This window comes from Crocodylus porosus, unplaced genomic scaffold (assembly GCF_001723895.1).
Source record: "Crocodylus porosus isolate Cpor-Errol unplaced genomic scaffold, CroPor_comp1, whole genome shotgun sequence".
Classification (NCBI taxonomy): Eukaryota; Metazoa; Chordata; order Crocodylia; family Crocodylidae; genus Crocodylus; species Crocodylus porosus.
The window spans coordinates 32,205,460-32,225,790 of NW_017728943.1; the positions used below are offsets into that span (position 1 = coordinate 32,205,460).

Below are 20,331 nucleotides of genomic sequence, written 5' to 3' on the forward strand. Positions count from 1 at the left end.
AGCTGACTTCCTGCCCTTTGGGCAGGGGGCTGGACTCGATGATCTCCTGAGGTCCCTTCCAGCCCTGATGTCTATGAAATCTATGAAACTTGAAACACAAGTCATGTGCCAACCAATAATGAGAAGGAAGGAGATCAAGGCCAAGTTTATATAGTTCAGGGATCCCTTCATCTCTTAATAAAGATACTACAATATTACAGGGCTTAACTATCCTTGGGAATACTTACAGCATATTCATTCCAGGCATCTCTTTAACCTCTGGTGTGCAATCCTTTTGTTTGTAATTCTCTCCAGGTTTTTTTTTGTGTTAAAGACAAGAATACTAAGCCAGACCCATCCTCTTAAACTCTACGAGTGGTTTTAAAAGACTCAGACTACTTACAAATGTATTTACTGTAATGTGCATTTCTTCCCTTTAGAGTCATTCTAACGGTATGAGAGTGGGGGTAGCAGTATATGAATTCCAGAGCCATCTCTCTGGAGTTATCAACACCATTACAGGAAAAAAAGATATCATGTCCAATTCAGCATTGAATGTCATTCTCAAAAAAAGAACAAGTTATGATTTTGCCAGACCATCATCTAGCCCAGTGGTGCTCAATCTTTTGGCCCCACAAACCAGATAAGTGGCATGGAGCCAGTCTGTGGGCTGGATCAGACTCCATGCATCAGGACTGGGGCTCATGGCACCCCTGCCTGGCCCTGTGCTACGCAAGGTGCCTAGCTCATCCCTGTACTGCCCCCTACCCCAACTGGCCCCCCACTCAGCCCCACGTTAGCTGCCACTGCTCTCCATTGCCACATTTTCAGACCTATAGGGAGCCCCACAGGCCATATAGTGTGGCTTTGCAGGCAGATCTGGTGTTATAGGTAAGGGCTGAGCACCCCAGATCTAGCAGACTTCCATTTTGGCCCTGAAAAAAGTGAAACATGCCTGACACCAGTCATACAAGCTGCCTCACAGCCATTGCAGAAGATAATAAACAATTTACAAGTGGTTTAGAGCTGGGCGTTCTGGATTCTAATGCTGATATACGACTGGCTTACCGTGGGATCTTTATAAGTCACACAGCTGGCCTGATCTTGCAGCCCCTGATCCTGAAACACTTTGCAAGCGTGCTTGGAGATGATTCTTGCGTGAAAAGCAATGCTTGAAATACCTGATACCTCTGGTTAATGTTTCAGTGTTTCTTTATAATTTTGCCTCTGTCAAACACTAGAATAGGATTTGAAAGATCCAAAAAGAATACACTACAATAGGGTTTTTTTTAACCCTAGCCTTTGTATGACACCATTGCTCTCCTTTTAGGGTTAATGCTCAAAAAGCATGTCTGTAAGAGATGCAGGCTAAATATGGACTTAAACCAGATGTCATGCCTCTAGGAAGTTGGATGCTTACCTACTCCCTGAAGACAGAGTTTTTCAATCAGGCCAAGAAAACTGTCTATATCTATCCTCAGTTCCCAGGGCAGCTCATTTTATTAGTCCTTCTCAAATGTGTTGACGCTGAGCAAATAAGTCTCTTCCTACACTACAGGAAAGATCCCCACATTGTTTTTTTTCAACTCAGCAAATTGTCCCATTCACTTCCTGGGACCTTTCGGTCGATCTCAAACCTATTCGGCCTATTCCCTGCCAAAGAGAATGCTTTTATAGGAGCTGCAGTCAATGTCAGCTGAGGCGCTTTTCAGTTCATACCATCCACATTAATCCCATTTTAACCACTTGTCTGCTGGAACTTATTCTTTCCATATACCCAAGGTCAACATAAGAAGTTTATTCCATTGATTCAGCTGCATCCACTCTTGGCAACAGTAGCCAGCCATGACCAACTTTGCTACTGTAGATAAGGCTGAAAATAATGAATTTTGATACCAAGGAGGTTTTAAGTACAACCCTGACTTTTATTTGGCATCTTTTGGCGATCTTCTTTAGAATATAAAGAGAGAACAGAACTGTTAAGCCTAGAAATAATGATAAGCCTGGCCATTCAACTTGTACAATACAAAAACCACCTGAGTGAAGAGATGCAGTTCACCCAAAAGAGAGCTGGCAAGATAAATTAGTGTATCTTCAGGAATAGGTGTAGGGTAAGGTTTGCCAGGGACTCACTGTAGGTTTACAGCAGAACTGTTCTGATGGTCCTATATGGGCAGGACAAGTTAACATGGGATCCAGTGGCTAAAATAAGGAGTGAGAGCTGGAATGATATTGAGCAGAAATTACTGGTGTATTGGGGACACAGGGTACAAAAGAACAATGCTGATCTTGGATGATCCCTGCCCAGTTGGACATCTGAAATGCTATATTCCAAGCATTCAGGAATTACTGAAGACAATAGACCATTCTGTCACATTTTTAGTGATATTTAGTGCTATAAGCACTATAAGTCAACACACAAGATAAAAGTTTACGTTTTCACATCCACAAGGCTAAAATGTATGGTTTTAACATGTTATAAAATATGAAATAATGAAAACCACTCTCCCATCAGTTAGCACTCTGGTTGCCCTTATTACTATCCTAGCTACAAAATTAAAGGTAAAGTATTTGACTTATGATTTAAGACAAGTGCAAAACAATGCAACTCCTCTAACAGCTTGATATATATAATACAGGTTGCCAGGACTTGACTTTGAATGTAGTGTAGTATTCTGGTTGGTTGTTTTGTTCTTCAGCAAAAGTGGTTATTTAAAATACGTGTCAGTATGGCTTAGTGGTGTTATTTTTGGACATTGGAGGAGTATGAAAAAGGAATGAAAGCCAACTGTCGCAATTAATTGGAAATAATACATTTAATTTTGGAAGGCAGAAATAATAGAAAACATGCCTGGCTGTTCATCTCTGGTTGTCTGATCTTTTTCTGTTATTAAATAAATCAAAACCGCTTGTGATCTCAAGCTGTAATATAAGATCTCTGAATGTCTGACTTATGCTTTAATAATCATTCTAATGCCTGCCAACCTTGGAGAAAAACTTTCTTTTTTATACAAGACCTCCCCAAGCTGTTAGAAGAATTGTCTGTCTCATTTTTAACAATCATAGGTTTGGGGTATATAACTGATACTCTACACAATTGCCACAACTTTTTGCCAATTACCTGATATTTAATAGAATAACCCTCCCAAGAGAGCACACAACAGACTCTCCCTATGCCTAAGGAAGAGCATTTGTGCCCAAAAGCTTGCAAAGAACAATTTTTCCAACTATTTAGTTGGTCTTAAAAAAGATATCACATTTACCCAATGAACCTTGTCTGCCTATGTCCTTAGAACAACATGGCTACAACCAACAACTTAACGTGTGTAGCTCAGGGTTTCTTACTAGAATTTTTCTTTCTTTCTTAAAAAAAAAAAAAATCACTTGTTTAAAAGTGTTCTCTGATTTATCAGCACAAATTACCCTAATCTGTTGTAAGGAATCTAAGCACTATTTACTTGTATAAAATGTTTAAAAGATAAACCAAACTGGGCTCCAGGATCTTGAAATCAGGTCAGCACAAGCTGACCCATGTCTTTTGGGTGTCAGCAGTATTACAAATGCTCGAGATGTTACAGTTAATCTCAAGATATTGTTTGGTGTTCATTTTAAACCCCAGCTCCTGAAGATAATGAGGTTGGGTAAGAACGTTAGCTTTTATTAAAGAACTAGCGAATTGCCCATGAAGAATGGTGGGGGTAGGGGAAGGAGGAGATGGGCGGGCAGGTGGGTATGGAATGCAGCCACCCACCACCCTGTGGCGCCACCGCCCCCCAGGAGCAAGAGGGGGAAATTTATACATGAAGACAGCTGCCACCACCCACTGCCCTGTGCTGCTGCCGCCACTTCACATCCAAGCACATGCCACCCCCACTCTGTGTCCAGCTCTGTACCACCCCCACCCCCTGCTGCTGCTCTGCATCCAGCCCTGTGCCACTCCCCTCCCCCCCTGTGTCCAGCCCCATGCCACGCCTCTGCTTTGTGTCCAGTTGCACACCACTCCCCTCCCCACCGTCCATGTCCACCTAGCCCACTCTATGGGAGCCATGCCCCACCCGTCATTCTTGATGGCCGTTCTTGGTGCAGCACTGGCTGGAGCCATGGCCCCCAAGAGCGTTATGGATGCACAGACAGACAGACTAAGCTTTATATATAAAATAAACATATAGATCTCTCAGTTGCAAGGTAAAGCTTGAAAACCTAACCTCTGGTTACCTTTATCTCAGAAATAAAAGAACCCAGATTGTATACATTCCATGAGCCAAGGTCATAGTTTTGAGAGGCTAGCTTTTGAATGTTTTGGGTTAGCAATACTGCGAACCAAAGACACCAGGTAAAACCCCAATATTGAATCAATAGGAATTTTGTCACTAAATACAATGTACCAAGATTTTACTGTGTGAGTCTCTACATCAGGTGTGGCAGGCACAAGATGGCCCATAGGCTGGATCCTCCCACCAACTGGTTGTATCCAGCTTGTGGCTGCCCCTGTGGCACTCTGCATGGGGCCAAGCCCTACCTTCTCCCACCCAGAGCAACATGCATCCACCCTGCACCTGTCAATGGCACAGCTGCAGCTCCGGGCAGTGCACACAGCTTCCCAGTGAGGCTGCCTTCTACCAATGCTGCTGCCCACAGGTGGCTGAATATCACATTGGGCGGCAGGAGTTGGAGCTCCATATGCTGGGGCAAGAGGTGCCTGGCTGGGCATGTGGTGCCCTGGTTTACCTGTTGCCCAAAGTAGCACAGCAGGGGAAGGAGGAGGAACTACTGGAGGCAGGGGAAGCTGAGAAGTACCTGGGTGGCTGTCACAGAAGCAACAGCAGCTCCACTAGGAAGCTGTATGTGCTGGCTGGGACAGAAGCAGTTCTGGCAAGCACAGGGCTGATGGGAGCCGCAGCACAGGCTGCCCTGGGCAGGAGCAGGCAGGACTCAGCCACATGCAGTATGCCATGGGGGAAACTGCAGCACCTGGACAAGCTCTGCTGCATTTGCCCCCTGCCCCAACCTCCTCCCCACCACACCCCTGGATGGTTGCTGTGACTTTTATTAGTAGATGTTTTGGATGGGGAATCCAGGAAAAAGATGACAAAGTTGAGATGGAAATACAAAGCAACAGGCAACATGCCCCCATGCACACACAGCCCCCTCACATCATAACTTCTTGTTGACATTTAGACTGGGATTCAAGAAAGTATTTAGGGAAGTGGTCAAGTTCCTCAGTCTTCAATACACTTTTGCATGGAGCACATCTTTTTAAGTCCAATTTATTTCCATGGGGCTTAAGCACCTTAAGTGCTTTTCTGAATACAAATGATTTCCTGAACCTGGGCTTTTTATAACTAGTAAAACCATTGTTAAAAATGAGCCAATAGTGTATGGAAAGACAGTCTGCTGTTAAAAGGTCACCACAAGCTTTTTATTATCAATTGGATTTTAAATTTGGCCTCAAGTTTCATGATGTTAGATTTAAGGTGATTGGGACAAAAGCCTGATTGGATCCAGGGGGTCCTAATGATGGTCATTGTTTTCTAAATCTGGTAACTTATTTTGCCTTCCTTTAAAAATCTGCTATACTGCTGGTCTTTCCTTTCTTTTGGGAGAAGACAATGATTATGCCTCACTCATAATGTGTAATACCAGACTGCTGAAGCTGTGCATCTAGGACACACTTGAACTACAGAGGTTATATCTTTCAACAAAAAGTGGATGGAAGGCTCAACCTGGAACCCAGTCCCAATCTATCCCTTCTCACCTGTAAGTCCCGTCAGGACACACTGGGGGAAGGCAATCTCAGGCATGATCCTGTGGTAGGGGTCATAGGCAACTGGTACCTCCCAATCCTGGGGGGCACCAGCAGCTGATTGCCGCCACTGGGAGAAGTGCCAGGAGCAAACCCAGAAGTGCCGCCAGGTCTTCTCCTAGCACCCCACATTTTCGGGGGGGGGGGGGGTGTACCAGCTATCATCCCCCACTCCCTGGCTGCTGAGGGCCAAATCTCAGGGGAGACACATGCCTCCCCAGACCTCCTATGCATTGCCCATGGTAGGGATTCTTCCCAGGTCATTTGGTTACATGGGTGGATCCAGGATTTTGAAAAGGTAGGTGCAGATGGTGTGGCACATCATCAAATATAGCATGGTGCATTTTTGTTCAGTTAAAGAGAAACTAGATGCTTTACTAATATGCTAGGGGCGGAGCACCATATTATTCAGATTAAAATCAGAGCAAAAATAATATAACTATTGGAACGTCCACTAATATGCTATATTAAACATAGCATTACAACAAAACATAAACTGGCAAAAAAAGAATAGTCAAAAGATACTGTGTCAAAATCCTGTAGTCATTGTAGTTAAATGTCCATCTCTTATTCAGATTTGTAAATAAAATCCGGCCCTCTAGAACATCTTGACAGTGCCTCCAATACTTTCCTGTCTGCCATTTCTACATCTGATTTAAACTAAACTTAAAACAGTCTGCAGGGCTGTGAAACAGAAGAGAGACATTACCAGGAATGGCTAACAGACATCAAAACTGCAGAAGAAAGGATAGTTGGAAGAGTGCAGGTTGTAGCCATGTTGGTCTAAGGACAGAAGCAGACAAGGGTCTTCGGGTGAATCTGATATCTTCTATTAGACCAACTTAAATTGTTGAAAAAAAATTTTAAGCAAGCTTTCGGGTTTAAAAATCCTTAGGCTGGAATTTGAAAGAGTGGAACATCAAGACCATTAAAAAGGAGAGAGGGTCATTAACCTCTGTGGAGTGGAAACAAATTAACAGGAATCAGGAAGATGAGAATGAGCCATGAAGTCAGTCACATCTCTCAGTGCTGCCTGAATAGAAATACTGCTTCCCCTCCCAGGCAGTTGGTTTTAAAGTTTGGATGGAAAGGGGAATGCGACTGCACCACTGCACCCATCATGGAGCCACCCATCTGGTGATCAGAGGCAGTTTTGTATTGCCACAGGAAAGTCTGAGTCCTACTCTCAAGCCTGGCAGAACAGCCCCTAGTATCTTTCAGAAGCCAAGATCACTGTCACAGAAGCCGTATGCCTCTCTACCCATTTTAAATTGTTGGCACTTGTACAGTTCCAGAGGAGAGACTCCCTCCAGCTAGATATCTCAAAATCCAAATCCTGAGGTATAGGACTTGGTATATGGGACTGTAGATTGGCACAGCATTGTCTTTTTTGCCTGAGATGGCCAGAGACAGATTGGGATGATGTGCATCTTCCAGCCCTATTGACCCCTACAATGATTATTCCTTTTTTGTCATCAGCTTCCAAGAAGCTGAGCGCACTGGCTCTTATTCAGCCAAGAATGTGAGTAATCTCATTGACTTTGATCCTCTGCTATCCACTAATTAACAAACACGGCTGTTAATAATTTACCGGGGGGAAGGTTAAACCCAGAACATGCCAGATCTACATTTCTGCTCTCTGATGCCTTGTACATCCACAAAACAGAGACAGCATAAGGAGAGCCCATACTACCCAAACAATGTACCTCCAGAGCTAGTCAATGTACCTCCATAGTCAGTAGGGGCTACATTTACTGGCCTCTGCATAAAGAGATGCCTAAGATAGGTATAGCACCCAAGCATGATAAACCTAACACAGGCGAGGGTGCCCTCTCCTACCACAGCCACTTCTCAGCCTGTCCCCAAGTGCATCTCCTGGATAATGGGGTACCACTAAATCCAGAAAAGGTATGGAGGGGTGCTGTAAGCCTTAAAAGGTTGAGAATTGCTGTTATGGATTATAATCAAGAACGGCCAATAACATGCTCTGTGGCCAGCTTCATCAAGAATGTCTTATTCAAGGATTTGCCTCAAAATTAAATTCTACTACTACTAACGTGTTAATGAGCAAGAACTTAGATGAGGCTCAAGAGGTCAACCCCAGCACAAAAGAAAGTTCCAAGTATATGAAGGATTGATACCAATTGCTTCAAGCAGTACTTGGGCAGGAGTGGCCATGAGATGACTGAGTTTAGGATCCTGAGGAAAAGAAGAAAGGAAGGAGAGCAGCAGAGTACAGACCCTGGACTTCGGAAAAGCAGACTTCAATTCACTTGGAAATAATGGGCAGGATCCCCTGGGAAACCAGTCTGAGGGAGAGAGGAGTCCAGAAGAGCTGGCTGTACTTTAAAGAAACCTTACTGAGGCTGCAGGAACAAACCATCCCAGTGTGCAGGAAAACTAGCAAATACAGCAAGCAACCAGCTTGACTTAGCAGGGAACTCTTCAGTAAGTTTAAACACAAATAGGATGTTTCTAAGAATTGGAAACTTGAACAGACAACTAGGGAGGAGTATAAGAGTATTGCTTGGGCATGCAGGGATGAAGCCAGGAAGGCCAAAGCACAACTGGAGTTGCAGCTAGCAAGGGATGTGAAGGGTAGCAAGAAGGGTTTCTACAAGTATGTCAGCAACAAAAGGAGGAACAGGGAAAGTGTGGGTCCTTTACTGAATTGGGGAGGCAACCTAGTGACAGCTGATGCAGTAAAGGCTGAAGCGCTCAATGTTTTTTTCACCTCAGTCTTCACAGGCAAGGTCAGCTTCCAAACTATTGCACCTGGCAGCAGAGTTTGAAGAGGAGCTGAGCAGCCAACAGTGGCAAAAGAACAGGTTAGAGACTATTTAGAAAATCTGACTGTGACCTGCGTACAAGCCCATGGGGTCAATGGGATGTACCCGAGGGTGCTGGGGGAGTTGGCCAATGTGACTGCTGAGCCTCTGGCCAAAATCTTTGAAAACTCATGGTGATTGGAACAGTTCCCGGGCGATTGTAAAAAGGCAAATATAGTGCCCATTGTTAAGGAAGGGAAGAAGAAGGATCCAGGGAACTACAGATCACCTCAGCCTCACCTCAGTCCCTGGAAAAGTCATGGAGCAGAACCTCAAGGAACCCATTTCTAAGCAACTGAAGGAGGAGGAGGTGATTAGGATGGTCACCATGGATTCACCAAGGGCAAAATTCTTGGTGAATTTGAAAACATGCTACTCCTTAAGAACTATGCTAGCCTGTATGTGTAGGCACACACACAGAGCACATACAAGTTTACAGAATACAATGCGATGGCAACACTTTTATCAGAACTGGTGACCTTTTAACTAATTTTTTTCAAGCCTTCCCTTTGCAGGTTTCTTTATTTCTGTCTAGTAGCATCTTTCTTAGCAACTCAGTTGCACTAGTCCCTATTTGCAGTTTCTTACACTTGTCCATTTTCAAGGCAAAACTTCTGCTTGAGATCATATTTTTTTCCTAAATGCATCTATTCCATCCCCCCACCTTTTTATTCTTGGATAGAAGCTTATTTGCCAGGAAGCGGTGACAGTGCCAAGTGTCACTTTGACATGGAAAAGCTTTTTATTTTTAAGGGAGGTTTTCTCACATAGTATAAAGATGGGGAGACTCTGGATTTGCCTCATCTTCTCTGGAAACCTGATCTATAAACAAATCTCTTTGACTAAGGATCCTTTGTCTACCTCTCATGCTTTTTATCCTGGCCTTTCCAACCTGTATTGTCTCAGGAACACAACTACAATGGCTCATGCATCAAAATCTGGCCTTTGATGTAGCTAGGGCTTGATGTATGAATTGCTTTGAAGATTAGAAGATAGTCAAGCTTTTGATGCCAGTATGAAATCTGAGAGACAGTGGAATAGCTTGAACACGGGTATGGTCCCAGAAGCCTAGGCCCAGAACTAAGCACACAGTTGTCTCCTTTGCCAGCTGAAGGCAGTGTGTTCTCTTCACATTTTGCTTCAGATAGTGAACAGCAGGAATCTGGTCTGGAAGGGATAAATGTGAGGATTACTGCAGTCAGCTTTCTTTCCTATGAGTGAATGGGACAAAGTTTCCTAGCAACAAAAGCATTCTTAGAAACTGATACCACCTAGACACCCAGACTGAGCAAGGAATGAAAAACAGAGCAATTAGGCTTCACACCAATGTGAGGAATGAACCTGGGAGCCTTTACAATAGGATGGAGACATCTCTTCTAGTTCTTTCATTTTTTCTTTCCAGCCATCTCCACTTCAATTCCCAGCTTGATTCAAGTTGAATCCCCTGGTCTTTATCCAAGAGCTCATTTTCTTGTAAGCGTTCTAAGAGTTTACCATTGTTGCATCAACTGAGAATGAGCTGAGTCTCACTGGCATACTTCTGGTAAACAAGACTCGTTATGTAAGTATTGAGGAGGATGCAGCACCAATCCCTTTGCATTTCCGTATGCAAAGACATTCAGAAAAATCCCAGCAGTCTTTCCTGCCCAAGTGCAGGGGGGTTGGACCAGATGATCTGCAAGGTCCTTTCCAGCCCCTAACAGCTATGAAACTATTAATCAGCATCGCTGAGTTTTATTAAAGAGGTACCATATGAACCATCTACTCCTTTAGTCTGAAACTAAGTGACCTGGGAGAAGCCATGCTGAAAAGGAGAGACCCGACTGAAGCTCAAGAGGAAATGGAGCCTCTCCCCTGAAAACGTGCCATGCAGTTCTTTTTAAACAAGTGGTAATTAGGCAGTGGACCAGATTACCAAGCTATATAATTTCCTCACCCTCACTAAGATTTAAAATTGAGATACTCTCTAGTTCAACCACTAGCTACTCTGTTTAAGGCAAGAGTTACAGGATAATATTCTACCGTGTTTGAGAGAAGTGTTCACAGTGGTCACTGCTGTCCCTATGCATACTTTGGGCACACAAGCTACACAAAAAATGCATCCCTTTTCAAACCAAGACGCATTATCTGATTTGCCAGACTTTTTGGAAAGTAACAGATACAAAGAGGTTCAGATTTCTTGCAGAGCCTGTTATTGTTCCTGCATATTTTCTTTATCTTGGGGAAGAGGGGGATAACAAGATAACACAAGAAACCGTGGATCATTTTCATAGACATCATCAGGGCTGGAAGGGACCTCGGGAGGTCATCGAGTCCAGTCCAGTTTAAAACAAACTTCTGGGGCTTTATGCTCTGCTCAGATGTTCCAGTGGTTTCTGATGCCAAATGATGACTGAAATGTGCTGTTGCCCCTGGAGGTATAACTTGTTTGTAACAAACTGACTGCCTAAAAACTATTAGTTTTACTGAGACCACATTTTAAAGGAATTTCCAAGCCCCTTTTTCCTGACGTTTTATTGCACAATTAGTCAAAATCCATGCCAATTCTGAACTCATCCACTTTGTCACGTGTCCAAGCCCTTTGCTCCAAATTCTACAGGAGAACTCTCTGAACCCATTTTCCCCCATTTTAAATGCGTACACAAAAACAAACTCTTCCCTTTGGATAACCCATCCCTTAGCATTTTAGTACATCTGATTTAATACCTAGGACTTTTGTGTATTTAAGTGTTCATTACACATTTAACATGCACTCATAATTCAAAAGATGAACTATGTACAAGACCTAAAACAAATGCCCTGTGGATAGTCCTCAGAGCTGAATTACATTAACACATATTCCTAAACCAAGTCAAGGATTAGTCTTAGGCACTTGCAATGAACTGTTCCTGCTTAAATTCTTGAATTGAACATGTTACTTACGTGCCTCACTTTTCACAGTACCAGCATTTAAAAGAATGGTGGGTTTTCCTCACTCCCACACCTCATTATTGCTATTCACAGTGAGGAATAATCACCTCCACACTTATGAATCAAGTTGTAACTCCGTAATGATTCATGTTAGACACAGATTCATACTCAGGGATAGGCAACCCCCAGCACGGGTGCCGAAGTGTGGCACACGAAGGCATTTTGCTTGGCATGCTTCTGGGCGAAGGGTGGGAGAAGGGGCCAGGTCTGCACTGCCACAACAAGGATTGGACCCTTGGTGGCTCCCATGCCATCTGCCCCTGGCACACCAACATCTTATATGAGTCAAGGTTACAGATGTTTTGGGCACTTTGCCCAAAAATGTTGCCTATCCCTGCTTTAGTTCATAGAAACAGAGCTGGAAGGGGCCTCTAGTGGCCAAATGCTAACCCAAGGACCCCCCTAAATTGCAACCTCAAACCCTAGCATTCAGCTACAAGGCACAATACCCAAAACATCAAGAACACCTATATAACATGCAATAGGTAGTCAAGGGAGATGAGGGCACTAGCAATGCTTTGCCACTGCAACAACAAGGAAGTAGTTGGTCAAAATAATCCCTTTCCATTAGCTTGATTTTCAAATCTACATCCTGCTGAACATTAATACATTGGTCTTCAGTGTGCATCAATGGTCTTAAGTCAATCACTAGTTCCAGTGAGGTCTCTCCTTCTCTTTTTCAGCCAAGTCAGGCAGCTCATTCCAAACCAGTTATCAAAGGCTTGAACCACATGGAAACAACTCTTTCATTTCACAGCTAAGCCCTGCAGCGCCATGAGAACCAATATGTTTAGCTGCTAAAAAACATATTCATTTCCCAAACTGTGCCCATCCAACTATTCTAACAGTGAATCTGGAAGCATTCCAGTACAGATGCACAAGTGGTCTTTAGAATGAAAAACTGACTGCATTGAAGGTTTAAGTATACAATACAGTCACATCTTACAAGTATTTAACTTACGCAAATTCAGCTATACGTGCTCGGCTGCTGGGGCCAGCCACTGGGGGCAGGCTGGGGCATGGCGCGTAGTGTGGTGCTGTGTGGTACTGTCTGCACCCGCCGGCATGGCCGGGGGGCTGAGGGGCTCACACTCAGCTGGCTGCCCTGGCGGGACAAGGTGGCGGAGGATGAGAGGGGCAAGGAGTGCGTGCAGAAGGTACAGCTGTTGCACTGCACGCACGGGCTGTGTGGTGCTGCGCCCACCTTGTCCGGGCCCTGCGGTGGGGGCAGCTGCTCAGTGCTAAAGCCCGGCGATTTGAACTATACATGATTTCAACTATACGTGCTGACTTTGGAACGTAACCCCCGTGCAAGATGCGACTGTACTGTGCTTGAAACATCAGCATAATCAATTGTGCTCTTGAATAATCAATTCTCCTATGAAATCACCTCAATTTCTATTTACACTCCCATTTCTCACTGTATTTCCAGATTTTGACCTATATTTCCTATAACTGAGAACCCAGTGGCTGTTATTTGAGGACAATGTTCATTTGCTAGGTATGTGTATCTTTCTACATATAGAGTTAGCCTTTATTAGCAGACACAGCAATCAACTATTTCAGGATCTATTTCAACTCATCTTAGCCTTTAGGAATAGGTAGCTGTCCTAGCTGCCTGCGGAGGCCTTAGATTGAGAGTGTGGTCGGGGGTAGAAAGGTAAGAACGATTTATTGACTTAAGAAAAACACAACTACGCATAGCAACAAGACAAACGATGACAGACCAAAACAATTCGTGTTGGCAACTTATCGGCAGTCTCTCTGATGTCTGATACACAGCAAGCTTCTCTTTCGACAAAGTTCAGCAAGGTCAGGCGTCCCCAAACAACACTGTCTGAGGGGTGCCAGGAAGGACCCTGGAATGCAGTTCTTGGGCTCCTCGAGGTCCATGGGCCCATTGATCCAGGCAACAGCTAACTAATCCTTTTCACAGAGCTGCATCTTCCTTCTGGTTTCCAAATATTTTAGCTAATTTATAGCTTCTGAAGGACCACTTAGATCCTTTTTCTTCAACTGTCCTTAGATTGACCAATAGCAGTACAAGTCTTGCATTCCTTTGATAAGGTAATTTTAACTGCACCACAGGGCCTTACTACTTCTAGACTTTGCTAAATTTACTAGGCCTTACTTTATACAAGGCCTCACTACATTTTAAACTATTATTAGGCTTTTAGCAACAACTTATAGCTTTATCTAAACAAATACAGAAAACCACTTGGTCTAATCTTTATAGAGCCTTCTGCAAGCACTTTTATCACACGGACATACTTTTCAGCTGCTACAGTAGCTTATTCACGGTTTTTACACTGCTTATTTTGGGAAGGGCGGATGAAATTTTATCAAACACATTGTCACAAATAGGCCTCTCTGGCTCCCTTACAGTAATAATGCTGAACTGGTTGCCTAATATAGTTGACACACAAAACAGAACTAAAAAGGAAGAGGACAACCAAATGTTCTGAGTTCTGCATCTCTCAAAAACAGCATTTTGAAACTCCCTACTAGGGATGTGAATGGTTAAACAACATTTAACTGATCAGCTCAGTGATAACCAGTTCTAGCAGTTATCATTTAGCCTGGAGCCCAGCAGGTTAGGAGGGAAGGGGTGGGGGCAAAGAGGAAGGCAGAAGCAAGTCCTGTGGTGCCCTAGATGGAACTGGAAGGCAGCAAGCAGAGCAGGAGGGAGAAAGAAGCAAGGAGGGGAGAAGGGAAAGGAGAGGGGATGAGAGGGGTGACTAAAACCTAATAGCTAGCCTAGGCAGAGGGAGGGAGAGAGAAGTGAGAGGAGGGGAGTGGTTGCCTGCTCCCTCCCTTGCAGCATGCTAGTGGTGGCAGCAGGCTGGTAAAGTCCCTCCTTGGCTGCTGCCTGCCCATGCAACTGGCCCTGGGGAGCCTTGTGCCAGTGGCTGCAACCCCTTGCTGGCTGCTGCCCCCCACCAACTTCTTGGGCTGTGCTGCCTGCTTAGCAGGGCTGCTATGGCACCTGGCTTCCTTCGCTGTTTTGGGAGGGGATGGGTGCAGTCCCCCCTCCCCTCCCCTCAACTCAGGGCCACATGGTAGAGCCCAGCATCGCCACTCCTGTCCCCATCCTTGCACCCCACCGATTAGTCATTTAACTAATTTTAATTAAACAGGTTAAACAAATATTTATTTAAATCGGTATTTATGTTCCTACTTTCTTTAATCCACTGATGCACAATTTCAGCAGAGGCAGCAACAAAGCCAGTGCTAACAGGGTCCAGATCCTAGTGTTTTTACCACTGCAGCTATCTGTGGAATGACTCTAAAGGGAATACGGCAGTAGAAGAATATAAGAAAATGTCTAAAGCCATGTTTCTCAACCCCTGGGTCACAAGAATATGTGAAAGGACTGCAAACAAACTTTACAAATGGATCAACACATTTTGAAAATGGATTCTTTTTTAAAGTAGAAAATAGTAGGAAACCATGGTTTTTCCCTTGCAGGCTGGCAGGGTTTCAGCCTGCAAGAGGCTGCTAGGCCTCCTCCCCCTCCATACACCCTCTCCTGCCCAACATACCCAACCCCTGCCCCACACACTTAAGAGGCTGGGGGGCCACGGGTCGGGAGTGAGGGGAACTGGGCTGAGACCGGCCATCGATGTTTACAAATTGGTCCTGGTACACAAGAGTTTAACCTAAAGTACAAATAGATGCTTAAGGATGGTTTTAGATACTTAACTTGGGGCACTTAACTGCTTAATTTCCAACATATACAAAGAGGATTTAATCTATATTAGAGGGATTTTTGAGTTTCAGTAACTGTTTCTAAGGTGCTTTGGGACGAGTCCACTATTATGCAAGTAAAATTTAATAAATTAAAATACATTTTAATAATTTTGAGTTATACAGTTATTAACTAGTATCCAAAATTTATCTAACCAATCTTCTTCTTCAGTTATATTAAAAACATCTTTACCAATAGCATTGTTTACAGACTCAAGAAGTATTAAAACATGTCATTACACAATTTCAGAGGAGATTTTATCTAAACTAATACCATGCTCCAAAAGCCAACGATAACAATTCTATTTTTTAAATCTGATCATAATTATGATTTTTGATGGTCTTAGCCTCCATCTTTAACATTTTTATTAGCTCCAAATGAAATGATATTATGAAATAAACAGCTTCAGGAACGTTAATTTTGTTATGCATGTTCATGTTTGTGACCTCTCATAACCACAGTATTTCCGCAGATATTCATAGAAGGATAAGGAAAAAGTCACTGAGGTAAAGGGTTGTATGTAGTTCATCTTGAAACCTCAGTATTTCCATTGATTTTTCAGAAGACATTAGGACATACAAACTGTTCATGGCCTCAACATACTACACAAACAAAGAGCACAGACTGAACTGCCAAAAGTAAAATGAAGCCCAGTTATTTGACTTTTTGTTTCTTCCTCGCTTGAAATTGTTCGGTTTTATTTTTGACAGATTTTATTAGCAACGATAAGGCAGGATCTATGGATTTCTTAGGGACACTTGCTTTCTTTCCTATGTCAGTTTCCAGTTTCTTCTCTGCCTCTGTAGCATCCTGCTGCTGGTGCTCTCTTCGGCGGGCTTTCTCCTCCAAGATTTTTTTCACTGCTTTTGTCTTTTTGAAGTTTGGATCAGAAGGATCCAAATTAAACAAGTGGGAAGTATACATGGCCTGGAACCTTGCATCAGCAACATTCACCTGAAGACAGAAGAGAACCAATTCCAGTTAGTCATTTTATGGATGAAAAAATTCTAGAAAATACTGCAAGAATATACTGTTATATGAAGCATGTACATTCATGCACATGCAGAAAGCACTAACTACCTTTTGGTTGTATGCAAAAAGGTGATGCAAGAAGATCAGTTATGTGCTGTTAGGACATTACACAAACTCTTTATGCCACAGGAGGTAGGCCAAAAAGTTCCTTTTGGCTATAAATAGAGCCAGCCTGAAAAAAGCTGGTAGAGAAAGTAGGCCTGTGCGAAGTGGCAGGTATTCACTTCAGATTCAGCCGATTCAGAGGACAGCGATTTGATTCAGAGATTTGAATCGCTGTCCCAGTTAGATTCGGCCAAATCAGATCCTAAAGATTTGGCATCACTTGTGAGATTCAGCCACAGAATAAGCAGGCAGCTGATACAGCTGCCTCTGGCTGACAAGTCTGTTGGGATTGGGGGAAAGAAGGGGCGTGGGGGTGCATTACTCAGGGAAGGGGGCAGGGGAGCACAGGATGTGGGCGTGGTAGCTCTCAAAGTGGGGGCTATGCTCTGCTGCCACTTGCCCAGCCAGTGTGGGGCGGGGGGGGGGGCTGCAATGCAGGCATGACTCACTCTGGGCAGAAGGGGGCAAGCAGCAGCAGGGCATACATAGCCCCTGCTCCCAGCTACCACACCCACATCCTGCACCCCCTACGCTAGCTGGCAAGTGGCGGTAAAACAGAGGCCCCGCTCCAAGTGCCGATGTGGGCGCAGCAGTGCTGGGAGCATGAACTCTGTACTGGCACCTCTTGCCAGCAGGCATAGCAGAGCACAGGGGCAGCGGTCACAGCTGTGCTGGGAGCAGAGACTCTGTGCTGCTGCTGCTTGACAGGTCACGCAGGGGGGTGGGTGCAGCACAGCAGGACAAGGGCACAGCAGCGCTAGGAACAGAGGCTATACCCTGATGCCGCTTGCCCTCTTCCACCTGGAGCAAGCCACGCCTGAATCCTGCCCCCACCACGCCGGCTGGGAAAGCAGCAGCAGGGCACAGCCCCTGCTCCAAGTGCTGCCGTGCCCGCATCCTGTGCCTCCCGAGTCCTACGCCCATAGGCAACACACAGGGGGACATGGTGGTTGGGGGGGAAGATGTGCCCCACCTGAGAGCACTGGTGCTCCCCCTGACACCAAGCACTCTGGGTGCTCAGGGGGCATGGACAGCACTTGTGTCCCCTCCTGAAATTGGCTCCACTGGTGGAATGCTGGGGGATGGTTGGCATGCTTGGTGCCCAGATGCTAGGGGAACCCACCCATACCCTAGTTGTGCCCTGCTGGTGCCCCCCCCCCCAAGACTTGGAAAGCACCAGTCACCCATGCCCGTGTCCCCTGCCCCAGCTAGACAGCTTGTCCCAGCCCCAATCCTTACCTCCCCAATGCCCCTTCCCTCCCCCAATCCCAACAGACTTACCAGCTGGAGGCAGCCGTGTCAGCTGCCTGTTTAGTCTGTGACTAAATGCCAAATCTTTTCCAAATCGATTCTGATGCTTCAAATCGATTCAGAGCTTTTAATTGGTCTCCCAGTTCAATTTGGATTCAGAGATTCGGCCCCCCGAATCGGGCTGAATCTCCTCCAAATCAAATCGGCTACTGAAGCTTCACACAGGCCTGAGAGAAAGGCCAGGAAGAGGACAATAACAAATGCTGCAGCTAAGTTATAAGTAGGCTTGTGGAATGTACTCCATCTTCTTGGACATTTACATCATCTGGTTTCACTTCCCCTATGAGAGAAATACTGCTTGTAATCTAAACCCATGTAAAAGTGCACCCAGCCTCTATGGTGAAAAGGAGAATATGTAGGTAATAAAACATTCGAAAGCAGCCGCACTGATACAAGTTGTATTCTTATTTGAATCAACCTTTTTCTCTAAAGGAGCTATGTAAAGAGGTTTAGGTTTAATTGCATTGTAAACATTTTGTTGATATGGTACTCAAAACCTGTGACTGAGGTCTAATTCTTTCATCAGAATACCAATCCACTCTTCTTAAAAAGGAACCAATACTTTTAAGCTTCTACTACATTTCAGAATTAGGACACCCTTGTTACCTCAAAGTCATCTTCTATCAACTCTTCCTTTTTCATTAGCAGTTTCTTTTTCTTTTTAGTCAGGTTCTGTTGTTCTACAATTTTGTCATAATTGAAATGTTTTCTGTCATCGTTTTCATCATCCATCATGAGCAGAGCCATTTCAGCCTGTTACAATAAAAGAAAGAAGAAGTTAAAAAAAATCAGTTTACACAATATCTCTCAATGGTATATGGGATACAGATGTTCCATCTGAAACACGAGAACTCAGGATTTCCAGGGCTCCAGGGGAAGATTTGTAATTTGTAAACAGATTGCAATTATAAAAACATAGAAATGTTAGTTTAATAGTGTAAAATATCTTCTAAAACATTTGGAGAACTGGTGAGGAGGAAAGACTTGGTATTATTAAATGAGCACGTACATGCAGAGGCAGATGCAGGTATTAGTCTCGTTCTAACAACTTATATCTAACTTCAGGTTAGCAAAGGTTTGATAGGCAGTCCTCTCCATTACTACTTACCATTTTAAGAATGTTACTTATTGCTTATAAACTCACAGCAGATTTATTATTTAAATAGAACAAGCTAAAGAGGCAATCCTTTAATTCAATATACTCACTGTTGCTCATTTTCACTGTATCACCTGAAGATAGAAACACTATCCACAGCTGCTACAAGATTTATCCAACCTCAGCATTCACATATAGAAGATAAAAGACTGAAACCATTTTCTATTTTATGAAATTAATTCTTATGTTTTTATTTATGAAAACCCTTGGGTAAAAAATTAATTTGACCCATTAACCAACAAATGCAAAAAAACAGCAATGAAGGGTAATACTGTGATTTCCATTCATGCCACTAAAAATTAAGGACAATATCAAACAGTTTTGAACAGACAACCCTTTGGTATTCCTATAAATAGGAAACTACTGTTTTTTAAAAAAAATATTAAGGTTATGTTTTCAGGGAAAAAAATTCACTTGATGTGGAATTACTCAGCTGCTTTGAAAAGTGTGTTATGCAAAAAAATTCTTTTCGTGGATTTTTAACCAAAACGTGATGCATCTGAAGGAGTCCATGACAAGTCTCCAGGGAAGCTACTCCATCTAGCAAATACTACCTAGGGCAGGGATTGTACATTAAAAATGGAGGTTAAAAGGAATGTCCAAATTAAATATGTTCCCAAATTAAATAATAAAAGCAAGCTAAAAGTTTTAACTCCTAGAAAATCTCAGTTGTACTAGGACTAAGAAGATGACCTGGGTTCTGTTCCTAGCTGTCACTGATTCACTAAGGGTCCTTCCTCATGGACTATGTTACATGCATTCTAGATGCAGTCTAGAAGGAAACTGGTAGTGCCATTAAAATAAATGAAAAACAATAACAAACAAACATATGCACACTTATGGTTGCCAGGCATTCCTCTACTACAAGATTTGGCTTCCAGTTACAAGCAGGGAAAAGTTAAAGTGTTTTTTTTCTTTAAGATTTTAGCTAAAACGGCTCAGCCGTTTTTGAGAACCAGAATACAGAAAAAAAAACCAGTTTGTCTAATTGCTTGTTTATACTCATTTAACTGAGGGGCTACTGTCTCCATAGTTTGGAACAAGATCCAGAAATGTATCAGGATCTAGCAGGTATCCCGGTTGTAGCCATATTGGTCTAGAGGCGAAAGCAATCAAGACTCGCAGTAGAGGTGATATCTTTTATTAGACCAACTACATTTTTGGAAAAAAAAAATCTTTAATTGCAAGCTTTCAGGCACAAAAACCCTTCTACAGGCATAGGAGAAAAGATTGGAAAAGTTCTCTTGGGTAGCAAATATTCCCGCCCCCCCAATCTATGAGAAAGTTCACCTAAAATCTAACTATGTTATAAGCCTCTAAAACATCTTCAAAGTTTCAATACTAGTGCAATATTGTATACACTAAGCATGCTCCAATCCCTCCCAGTTCTAATACTCTG

General features: G+C 43.5%; 1 protein-coding gene across 1 annotated transcript in view; it reads right to left on the minus strand.

Annotated features, from left to right (window-relative positions):
- Positions 1-15,407: 15,407 nt before the first annotated feature.
- The window catches only part of ESF1 (ESF1 nucleolar pre-rRNA processing protein homolog), a 76,518-nt gene continuing 71,594 nt past the window's right edge, over positions 15,408-20,331 (minus strand). Inside the window, exons 13-14 of the mRNA XM_019549124.1 lie at positions 18,383-18,529; positions 15,408-16,282 (exon numbers count right to left, since the gene is read on the minus strand). Coding sequence (XP_019404669.1) covers positions 15,983-16,282; positions 18,383-18,529 — 447 coding nt within the window. The 3' untranslated portion in view covers positions 15,408-15,982. The remainder of the gene's footprint in view (positions 16,283-18,382; positions 18,530-20,331) is intronic.